The 10,403-nt window shown below is 55.6% G+C and overlaps 4 protein-coding genes across 4 annotated transcripts; all 4 read left to right on the top strand.

Moving 5' to 3' along the window:
• Positions 1-223: 223 nt before the first annotated feature.
• B0H18DRAFT_859298 (uncharacterized protein) lies at positions 224-606 on the top strand (the record flags this gene model as incomplete). Its single annotated transcript, XM_048039688.1, has 2 exons — positions 224-390; positions 516-606. Coding segments are annotated over 2 exons (258 nt in total), but the record flags the coding sequence as incomplete, so codon positions are not given.
• A 3,257-nt stretch (positions 607-3,863) lies between these two features.
• Positions 3,864-4,918, top strand: B0H18DRAFT_41083 (uncharacterized protein). The gene is made up of 3 exons (XM_048037961.1): positions 3,864-3,987; positions 4,044-4,843; positions 4,894-4,918. The coding sequence occupies exon 2, from the start codon at positions 4,107-4,109 to the stop codon at positions 4,713-4,715; it is 609 nt and encodes a 202-aa protein (XP_047888187.1). The 5' UTR covers positions 3,864-3,987; positions 4,044-4,106; the 3' UTR covers positions 4,716-4,843; positions 4,894-4,918.
• Positions 4,780-5,956, top strand: B0H18DRAFT_1035297 (uncharacterized protein). Its single transcript, XM_048030315.1, has 8 exons — positions 4,780-4,843; positions 4,894-5,040; positions 5,096-5,137; positions 5,186-5,303; positions 5,352-5,478; positions 5,534-5,624; positions 5,683-5,699; positions 5,774-5,956. The coding sequence occupies exons 1-8, from the start codon at positions 4,822-4,824 to the stop codon at positions 5,930-5,932; spliced, it is 723 nt and encodes a 240-aa protein (XP_047888186.1). The 5' UTR covers positions 4,780-4,821; the 3' UTR covers positions 5,933-5,956.
• A 1,418-nt stretch (positions 5,957-7,374) lies between these two features.
• On the top strand, positions 7,375-9,369 carry B0H18DRAFT_40834 (uncharacterized protein). Its single transcript, XM_048037950.1, has 6 exons — positions 7,375-7,494; positions 7,549-7,661; positions 7,722-7,984; positions 8,040-8,233; positions 8,291-9,114; positions 9,164-9,369. Exons 1-6 carry the CDS (start codon positions 7,464-7,466, stop codon positions 9,206-9,208), a joined length of 1,470 nt encoding a protein of 489 aa, XP_047888185.1. The 5' UTR covers positions 7,375-7,463; the 3' UTR covers positions 9,209-9,369.
• Positions 9,370-10,403: the final 1,034 nt, after the last annotated feature.

Raw genomic sequence — 10,403 nt, 5'->3', positions numbered from 1 at the left:
GATCCATACGGCCCCGCAGTGGAGGCCGAGTCTAGTGGAATGGCGCAGCAGCGCAACGCGGTCATTGATGTGGACGCGTTCATGGTTGACCTTCCCATCGCCGGACCCTCTTCGGCCGCCATGGACCCCGGACCAAGCAGCAGTCAGAGCCACGCACTCGTGCCACCCCCACTCTGCAGTCGTCAGTGCGCGAGCAAGCACCCGCTCCGCCTCTCGAGTCGACGAGCCACTCTCTGCGTATAGCTGCCCCATTTGCTTCTCACCGCCCGTCCGGGCGACGATGACTCCTTGCGGACACGTCTGTTGCGGCGAGTGCCTCTTCACCGCTATCAAGACAACAATGCAACGAGCATCATACACCGCACCAATAGGTGAAAGATTGATCGCACGGTGAGTCTGCCGAGCTGACGGTGAATACGGTCTTACTGATACACAATGTCATTTGGCTGTGCGTGTCGCTTCTATGTCCCGATGCGGATAATAAATTGTGCTCTGGTTCCTCGGGACACTCGCAGATGTCCTGTGTGTCGCGCGTCTATTCCGGGCTGGGATGGAAGAGGCGGGGGTGTCATCGGGTTGAAGCCGAAGCTAGTGTATAGCCTATGAGAGTCCCGTACCACCTACGGACGAGCGGGCTGGATGGGGGTTCCGTTGGTAAGCCTCTTGTCTTATTTTTGGCGTGACACCAAGTCTCGTGTTTGAACTGAGATGTGATCTCTGCTCAGCATTGACTGGTTCAGAATGAAATTGTGCCTGGCATCTCATCAAGGTGGACGCAACGTGACGTACACTCTTGCCAGTGCGGTCCCCTCGATCTCCTCCTGGACTTCGATCCTCATACATTTGTGTCCTCCGCATTACCGACCATCAAAATCGGCGCGCATGCGTCTAAATGATGAGATGCACGCCTGCCAAGAAGTGTCAATGATGCGGCTACAACATACTCCATACGGAATATATGCACTGCCGGTTGTCGCGCTCTGCCACGTTATGTATTGTGGGTTGGAGACTCAGGGAATTAGTGCTGAACTGTTTAGGTTTTGTACTCACAGAACCGAAAATGCTAGGCGGGTAGGAAGTAACGGGGCATGCATCCTTATACTTGTACGTCACAACAACTCGGGGATTCAAATGCTGCCTGCCGCTGGAAGGGGGCTCCGTCGTATAGCCGAAGCGCGAACCATTGTATTTGCCCTTCCAGGACTTGTCCAGGACCGATGGAAACAACGACGGAGAATGCCAGGGCCCAGATGCGTCGAATTTCAACCCAGGCTCAAGTCTCCATTGATTCTACCATCTGTCAGACGCTGATTTTACGCAGAGCGCACATATGGATGGGTCCGCTCGTCCTTGGCTCTGAGTGAAGCGTTTTTGCGTTATAGGCAGGATACCGAAGCCGCTGAATACCTGGTGCGTGCGAGACTGTTCTCTGCTCCTGGATCGCCGAGATCACCACCAATTCACTGCTCATCATGCTACAGGTGTTATTCCCTGGGTTCCATGCGCACCAACAGTGCTTTCTTCCATGTATCAGTGGCCGTCCTGATTCAAGGGCTGACAAGTGCGTCTCTATGTTTCACTAGCGTGTTGGACATCTTGAAGGCAAAGCATGTGCTAAGCTACTTCCTCGAATTCTCATCCGGTTCCCAATAGTAGAACCCAGAGAGCGTCTCGTTCTCCTTCTATCTGTCATGATAATCAGCAAGATACTACCCTTGCGATTGTGTTCTTGTTGCACGAGGTCCATGGAAGCACCATTCACAGTTTCCCTACTGTCTACAGTGCCAACTCGATTCGACCTCAGGGTCAGCCGGTGAGCGCTTCATATGTATGAAGAGGCGTTCCCGATTTCAGATCTAGGTGACCACCAGGAAGGGATTCAACGAGTAGGCCGATGGCCGGACGACAGCTATTGAATTGGCATTCGCTGGCTACATAGCTTCTTTCATATGGTCGCAGCACTACAGCCGCTCTGCACACGCGCGTTTCCGCCGCATTTGAACCACGCGAATCGCGGAACCGTTACAGCTACGATCTCGATCTCATCTCCGCTCGAATGCGCTGAGATATTTCCTCCACCGCCAAACCGCCGCCCGAAGGTACAGTACGTCACTTTGTGACCATGTCTTTCACTTCATCTGCTCCTCTCCTGTGGGGCAGGATCAACGAATTCCGCATCGCTTGATGCTCCCAACTATCGAGGTGAGAACGATCTATGCCACAGATGCGCACTCATAAATCCATCTCCTAGTCGATGTTCTCCAGCCTGAATCGGCATCTGTGTTCTCGGCCGCCAGCTTGGTAATTTTGTCGACCCTTTTGACCGCTACTTCACACCCTGAAAGTGACCTATTCTGATCAATCCCAGGACCGTCTGTACTCTTGAGACTGTACCTCGAGAGAAGAGGAGTGTTCAGTGCACTTAGGGCCTACAGAGGTAGTTGAAATCAACACTCGGGCTGCTCTCTTTCGTGCAAGTTATCACAAATGCGTCAGTTGCGTGGCCTTCTGCTGCGAGGTCCATGTAGCGGAACACTGAATGGGAATATAGCAAATTTGTGAGTAAGCCCGCTGTTTTGGACTACTGTATATTAACGTGTGAAGTGACCTGTCTGGCTTCAAATACATCTAGATCTTTCCGCTGTGCTCATCGGACAAACTGACGGATGACACAGTTCGGGCAATATTCTGCTGTATAGTAACCGCTGTTCTACGTTGGTCGACGTGAAACAACTCATCCCGTGTCTTTATCACAGTAAGCCTCCGGTATGACCGGTCACCTCACGAGGAAAGTCGCTGAGATGTGTGTCATTAGTGTCGTATCACTGTACCAAGATCTGCTGCCGTCCAATTGTGAGTGTCATTCTTCAGCCTGTACATCTTCACCTACAGGCGGTTGCCTCGCTATCATCGCAGTGGACTCCCCGATGCAGGCGTCAAGCTTGGCAAGTCGGGCGTTCCAGTTAGACACCAGTTAGACGACGCCTTGTCGTGCCAAATACAGTTGACGCATCATCAATTGATGTTAGCACGTAGGCGCTACGTGCAAACGGGTGTTATTCGGAGTCACGGCGCGAAGTAAGACGGCTGGCTGGCCGTCCAATTCGAATGCTGCACGTAATACGAAACCTCGTCTGGAATGGGTTCCATCCAAGTTCCATCTCGCCGCCCTTTTACTGGTATCCGGTATTAAGAATATTTGTACCGGCCCATCACTGTAACACTTTGTGGCTCACTTCAGCATCGGAGGCCTCCGAGGCCCTTGATGAGACGGCTGTCGAGACCCTGAATGCCGGCGGCAGCATGACTTACTGCAGAAGGACATCAGCCGACGGCGGTGCCTCGCAGTGATGGGGGTTTGCCGCTCTGTGCAACGGCGGCGAAAGGGCGCGACGACTCCTCGACGACTCTCAGTATACCTTTCGCAGATCCCGTATGGTAGTTTCTTGATTGCCACCGCTTCCTTGTGTTCGTCTGCGACCTGCGTTTATCAGATTATCTCACCGTCGCGTTTTCGAACTCTGACCCCTTAAAGTCGAACAAGGTACATTGCAACTCTCCGACGTGGATTGGTGCCGCTGTTGTGAAACATGGATACATTCAACTCAGTTACCAAGAGCAGCGGCTAGCGAGCGGTTGTACTCACGCTTCTCCGGCTCTCGTCATGCCGAATTAGGAAACTTTTTGATGGTGTGAAAGTGGCAAGTGTTTTGATGTGATGCTACACGAATTCTAACAACCCGGGCTGTAACCCAGGTTCCCATCGTACGTTATGCGAGCGCAGGTCCAGTTTGGTGCCCCTTATAAGACATACATGGTATCTCTTACATAGCCCACTTTGATTGATGTCTCCGCCATCTTTACGGCGGAAATGGCGGAAACCAGTGGGCTGTGCAGAGCTTGTTACGGCCGGCAGGGCAGCCATATCATACTGGCAGGAACCGCGAGTGGCCGACTTCTCTCCCACACGCGGCGTTCAGTACGCAGGTACGTACCCTCCGCACTCTCGGTTGACTCCGGCGTACTAATGCAACGCCCAACAGCTGAAAAGTTACGCTGCTCCGTTTCACCGTACCGATTGAGGCCCCCCATCTGGACATTCACATATGACATCCAACATCCTGGCAGACGACCTTCCCTGGCCCGAACTAGGGAACGTCTCACGTGGGGCTACTAGAGGCAATCAAGGCCAGAAAGGTGTTCTCGGCGCACCTGATCCAGAGGGCCGCTGCGTTCTGCAGTTGCGAGTGCAGCCTGGCGTTCTGGCAGTCCGTCTTAATCGGCAAGCAAGCGACTGGTATCGCATGCTCGACGGGGAAGTCACTCGTGCGCTCAAGCTAACGAAGACCTACTGGAGGAAAGCGAGGAGACGCCAAGACTACGACTCCCGCGCTGATCAGGACCACATGGAGCTGCACGAGTGGCTGCAGCAACTGAAGGATAAAGTCATGTCGCATCTCGAACTGCTCATGCAGAAAGGCGAGATCCAAGGACCACCGTACGTCATGCCCGACAACGTGGAACTGACATTCCTACGGAAATTCATCGAGCGACAAGCTGCTGGCATTCCGCACAACCCTCGACTACGGCGGACCTTCCTGCACACCAGCACAGGAGAGCAAGAACACCCAGCAATGCGTCTGCAACATCCCAGCACGTCGTCGGCGATCGCATCTGGCTCAGGTTGGCAAGCAGCGGATGACGAAGGTGCGTAGGCCCTCTGCTCAAGCTAGATTCGTTCCATGACACGGTGTAGAAGAGCAAGATGATGAAGGCGGTGCTTCTCCAGGCTCCGGCGCGACAGACGACGTCCAAACCGTCATGAACGATCTCGAAGTAGCCCGTGAGTGTATTCACGGCCTTTGATCTTCGCGTTGACTTAGGTGGTGCTAGGAAACCATTTGGGGAATGCGCGCGCTGAGTTTGCACGCGCACGGAAGAACTCGCAAGAAGCTTTGACCACTTACACAGCATATTTGGAAGCGGAGGAGAGGGCTCGTCTGCAGGTTCTGGCGGCGGAGCAGCGGCGGGACACCTTAGGTAGTGCGGCTGGTCTTCCTTTTTTTGTGTCGATTTACATCTGACATTGCCACAGTATCGAAACTCATGAACAGCTATCCGGGCGATGCAGGCGAAGGTGTGGCAGTTCATAATGAAACTGGATTGTTTTCTGACCGAACAGAAGCTTTGCAGGCCACCAGAACGTCTCCCAGAAACCAGCTATTGGCGAATGCTGCAATGCAGCAACGACCACAATCCAGACCAAGCACAAGCGACTCCCGAGGAAGTGGGATGAGCCCTCTGTGAGCAGTTCTTGTTCGTCAATATACCGCATGCTAAGCTCCCCCAAGACCACACAACGTCATGATACCCGACCATACAAACAGTTGGCGGAATATGCGAGATATTACATGGTCTCAAGTAGATACTATGGGCGCGCCAATGGCGCATGGCCATAATGTCACGATGATGGATGAAGTGCGTATGGTGTTTGAGTGAGCTGCGATCGCATCTGAGCCGTTTGTTTGGGCAGAGTCTCGCTGCGACATCGCGGGAGCATGGCATGCAGATCGATCCCATGGGTGCCGATCGGAAGCACCCCCGGAGCTGGGAACCGCTGGCAGGTATGTCTGCTGCCCGATCTAGTTCGCTGACCTGTATTCGCTTACCGATCGATCCCAGGCCGGGATGTTTTCGAAGTAAGTGTCCACATGTACACGGTGCATACGTGCTTACGATACTGCAGGACATGGCGTCGCTACCCCCAATGAAGCGTCAACAACTATCGGGAGGTGCAATGCAGTCGACGAGTTCGCTGGCGCCTTCATTCCGCCAGACTGGCATGCCGATGGCCGTATCAGACCCGCAACGCGTCGACCACAGTGTTTCATTCATGCCGAACCCCCAGCAAGGGCATATGGGCAACATGTGAGACCACACGCTCCGGCGTACTCCGGTGCGTCTGATCGGTTCCCTTCAACGTCGTTCAGCTCTCGACCTGCCTTTAGCACTCAAGCACTCACCCTCAGTCGCGCCCTGACTGCCCCAACCTTGATCACCAACGCCGCATAATCGGGACCCTCCCATCACTTGTCAGCTTTCGACTACGCTTTTCAAATGCATGGTTGTCTGGACTGAGATGAGGTTTCCTAGATGTACGTTCTGCGCCGGCCAGGTACAGTAGATACCACCTCTGTGTGAGGATTCCGTAAATGGCAACATGGGATGGTTTGAATGGTACGACTCTATTCCTCCCTGAATAGGATGCTGCACTCGCGGTTCGGTATCAGATGTCGCTGTCCTCTCTAAAGGCTGCGGCGGATCCCAGTTCGTACGGGGAACCCGCAGCATCTCGATGTTGTGAGTCTCTTCGTCCGTCTGCATCTACTGAGTCTTGAGCAAGATATACCTCCACGCTGGACAACACACCTGCACTGTGCAAGCTATTGAGGAGCCACGTCGCTGGTAATGCAGGGGACGTGCACCGGTTCTATGAGTGTGCTTGGTTGTTTGACCATTGGGGTGTCCTTGTCCTCGAGACCCTGGGACGGCTGAGCGGCTTCGAACTCGGGATCGACGACGGAAGCCGGGACAAACGTTTACAATGTCGATCGATCCGTGCCTGCGACCAGCGGAACGATCTTCAGACGCCATCCGCGAGCGAGGTTATCAAGGTGCCGTGCTCTGTCAATATTCTGTCGCTCACGAAGATACTGTGGCCCCAGCGTCGGGACTGCTACCAATCTGGCTGTGAGTCTCCGCGGGACTCGATATGGAAATGGGCGTCTCACACACCGCACTTTAGGGCCGCGTTGGTTCAGCTGTGATGCTGTGCGTGCGTTCCGCGGCATGGCTGGCGACTGACGAGTTTACGCAATGGCAGAGTCTTCCGAACACCGCATTGCTGGCCGCTTGGGCGTGTTCGCATACACGGGGCAAGATGGCGTCCGATACAGCGCTTATGTAAGCCGTGTAAAGATACGATCTTGCCCCGTTTAGGAAACCGGGTCAGCTCGTGTAGAAGGCGTGTTCGTGGTGTCCAGCATTGCATTTCATGGCGAGCCCGGGGCGAATGACTCCCCCGGCTCTTGCTTTGCGATGGCTGTTCAAGTCCGCTCTCCTCTCCCCCAACGTCAATTTTTTCAGGCCACCGCACCGGATGTTCTCGACGCTTTGGCCGAAGCCTTTCACAGCCTCGGGGTCATCCGTGGCTTTAATCCCCGGGGTCAAAGCTATTGTCTCCTGCGGAGTGCTTCATATGTCTACTAGAGACAGTACGCTTTGACAACTGCTTGTTGTTTGACCCGCGACTTCAGCTTTGATACTTCGCGTGACAAGCACGTGCGGTTGACCATCTATATCCGCGCCCATACGCTTTGTGCCCTTCGCCGACATATAAGTGTCGAGCGCCCTGGACGGAAGGAGTCGACTCCTGCTTCTCGTCGTCGCACTGGATTCCGGACATGGTTCCCAGGAGGAATAACAGGGCTCGCAGTACGTCTTCCATGACTGCCATGATAGATGATCACACATCCTGACGCGTCCCAGCACCGAAACTCTGCCGCAATTATACTCTCGGGTACTGCCCTCAGGGAGAGAGATGCAAGTACCTCCACGTCGTACTCCCGGCCTCTTCTACGCCACAGGCCACATATCCACCAGTGAGTATAGCCAATTCGGCTGTCGCTTCCAGAGGTCCAATATTTCTGCGGATAATTCAGACTCAACCAGAGGCCACGCAATTGTTGTCAACGCAAACTTCAACGGCTCCTCCTCTGCAATGGTTTCAAATGGGACGACCTATACACGCGCTGAACGCGACTGCGCGACCTTGGGCATCCCCTCCTACGTTCCAAGTAAATAGGGACATCTCTGTGCCTCCGCCTAGCGCACCGCAGTATAGATCTCTTTCGTGGCGAACCTCGTTGTGCAGACATTTTTCTCGACACCATGGATGGTGTCCGCTGGGCGACGAGTGCAATTAGTACGTGCTTTGCTATCTGACATCCGTCTACGGACTTTGACTTCCTTCCGTGTAGCATCCACGATCTTGAGCTGGCAGCTATAGCTCTCGAGGACGTCAGGTTCCCCGACGGCCGGCCACCTCCTGAAGGGAACCACGGCGAAGGGCCACCGCAGGCTGGGTCCAAACACAGCCACTGCTGGGCGTACATCCAAGGTCTCTGCCACGTTGAAGCCTGCCCTTATCTCCATCCTGTGCAGGCTCATCTGTGTGCGTATAATCGTCTCTCCAAATATTGATATATTCTGACCGTTATTTCGCTCATAGTCATCCGACATACGCCATGCCTCCAATGGCCGAACTGCACGAAGGGCGCGCTCTGCCGGTACAAGCACCCAGAGCCAATAATACCCAAAGTGCGGACACTTCCGGCGTCGATAGAGTCGCCCGCGAGAGCGCAACCACCGAGTCCCGTCGAGACCACCCTCGGCGGAGCCGTGCAGTATCAGGGCACCACCTACTTCCCTCTCCGGCCACAGCTTCCGGCATCTCCCCCTGCTCCGAGCGTGCCAGTCCCGTCCCTGCACATCTACGAGCCGCAGCGAAGCAACGAGCCAATGGTCCGTATGGGCTACGGACAGTACCTCGGGTCGCCTCCATGGCAGCACCAGGTCTCCCCCGCCGCGCTCTCGTCCCCTCTGCAGTATAGCACGAGTTACTCGTCCATGTCGTCCCTGGAGGCCCCGGGTTTCGCCCTGGACGTGCCGCGCATGCCAGCGCCCATGCACCCGAGCTATGCCCCCCATCCAAGGACGCCCCCGTTCCGCGACCGCCTCATCTACGCTGCGAACCCGCTGCTGGGGCACCCGACTCCTACCCCGGCAGAGCCGATGCACCGCCGGGACCCGAGCATCCCGCGCACGACCGTCCCGGTGCCGCAGTCGATCATGGAGGACCTGCACAAATTGAGTGTCGCCGAGGAAGGGGAAGAGCAGTTCCCGTACGTCCCGCCGAAGACGCAGCGCGCGGGCCATGCGCGGCGGGTCAGCGTAGCCCTGAGGAGCAAGGAGGACACCGACGCTTTGGGCCTCTTCTCGGGCGCACCAGCCAGACAGCCCTGGCAGACTCACGGAGGGCGTTCCGCGCACAAGGTATGTCGAGCACGCGTCTCCTGCTCCAGCATACTCATGCCTTTCACAGAGCTGGGCGCCGCCCTCATCCTCGTCAACGATGACGTTCCTCTAATCCGACGGCATTTTGGGTTTAATCGCCCTTCGCCTCCGCCAACGCGCCGCGGGCGGGTTTAATGTTCGCTCTATTGCTCTTCTCCCATCTCCATCTCTGATGACTGACAATGATCCCGGAACCGGATCCCAAGTGCCCTCGTACCCAGCATGCACGCATCACCCCATCGTCTCCCCGGATTACATCGCTCCACGCCTCGGATACCGTACAACATACAGATATACCTCAGCTCAGCCTTCCCGCGCATCTGTACTCACACCGCACTCACTAACAGTACTATGGTCCCGCTTCCTCTTCATGCCACGGAGAGCCCGTCGGTCCTTAAGACGACAGGCTCCCGTTGTTGCATTTTCTAGTGCTCTTGCTTGTAGTATTCTGTTCCATCAGGACTGCTCTCTCGGATACTATGCATCTCTTAATAATTTGGTTATACACGACTCGACTGCACACCCCCGCGGTCCGGTCCTCGCACCCCGCACAGCCAGCACGAGCGGTACGAGCCCAACACAGTACAGCATCGACCTGACGCAGCCAGCTGCTGCGAGTAGGCTCCCGCCTCGCGCACGCCGCGCGTACTTACGTCGAACGACGCGGAAGGTAATAGACAGGGCGGGGCGAGATCTGGCTCCGCTGCGCAGGCTAGGCTTATCCACGGACCATCGCCCCCGCCTCGCCCCGCGATATGAACGAGGAACCACCGCGTGCGTCACCACACGACCACACGCGTACTCACGGCGCAAAATGAACCCACCACGCTGTCCAGCCCCGCGACGTGGGTTCGCCTCACCCACCCACAATAAGCTCAAGGCACGCGAAGAGACTCAGACAGAGCGGCGGCAGCAGCAGAGATCCGGAGGTGTATTCGGCGGACATGATTAAGGATGGTCACGCCGCTAGGTACAGACACGCGGGTATGATAATACAACAGCAGGGTATGCGACGGGGCACGATAACGGGTAAACGTCCGAACCCACCAGGGAAACCGATGTGAGTACAGCATAAAAGACCAACTACTACTAATATCCAGATTGCGGGGGGTACAGTACGACTAAGACTATAACTGAGATTGGGCGGACTGAGATGAGGATGAGCGAGGACGGCGCTGTGGCACTGGCAGAGCAGGGGAGAGTTGAGTGCAAGCGATGCAAAACGACACGACAGCGCGAGCTTGGGACACGATGGTGCAGACGACACG

The sequence above is a fragment of the Fomitopsis serialis genome, assembly GCF_022376445.1.
Source record: "Fomitopsis serialis strain Sig1Antser10 chromosome Unknown B0H18scaffold_104, whole genome shotgun sequence".
NCBI lineage: Eukaryota > Fungi > Basidiomycota > Agaricomycetes > Polyporales > Fomitopsidaceae > Fomitopsis > Fomitopsis serialis.
Note: the sequence above shows the minus strand (reverse complement) of the source record. Positions and strands in the feature narration are given on the sequence as shown.

Coding starts and splice junctions, on each gene's coding strand:
- B0H18DRAFT_41083 (XM_048037961.1), top strand. CDS start 4,107: ATGACATCCAACATCCTGGCAGACGACCTTCCCTGGCCCGAACTAGGG.
- B0H18DRAFT_40834 (XM_048037950.1), top strand. CDS start 7,464: ATGGTTCCCAGGAGGAATAACAGGGCTCGCA. Junction 7,495..7,548: donor GAGGAATAACAGGGCTCGCA/GTACGTCTTCCA, acceptor GACGCGTCCCAG/CACCGAAACTCTGCCGCAAT. Junction 7,985..8,039: donor CTGGGCGACGAGTGCAATTA/GTACGTGCTTTG, acceptor CCTTCCGTGTAG/CATCCACGATCTTGAGCTGG.
- B0H18DRAFT_1035297 (XM_048030315.1), top strand. CDS start 4,822: ATGAACGATCTCGAAGTAGCCC. Junction 4,844..4,893: donor GAACGATCTCGAAGTAGCCC/GTGAGTGTATTC, acceptor AGGTGGTGCTAG/GAAACCATTTGGGGAATGCG. Junction 5,304..5,351: donor GGAAGTGGGATGAGCCCTCT/GTGAGCAGTTCT, acceptor AGCTCCCCCAAG/ACCACACAACGTCATGATAC.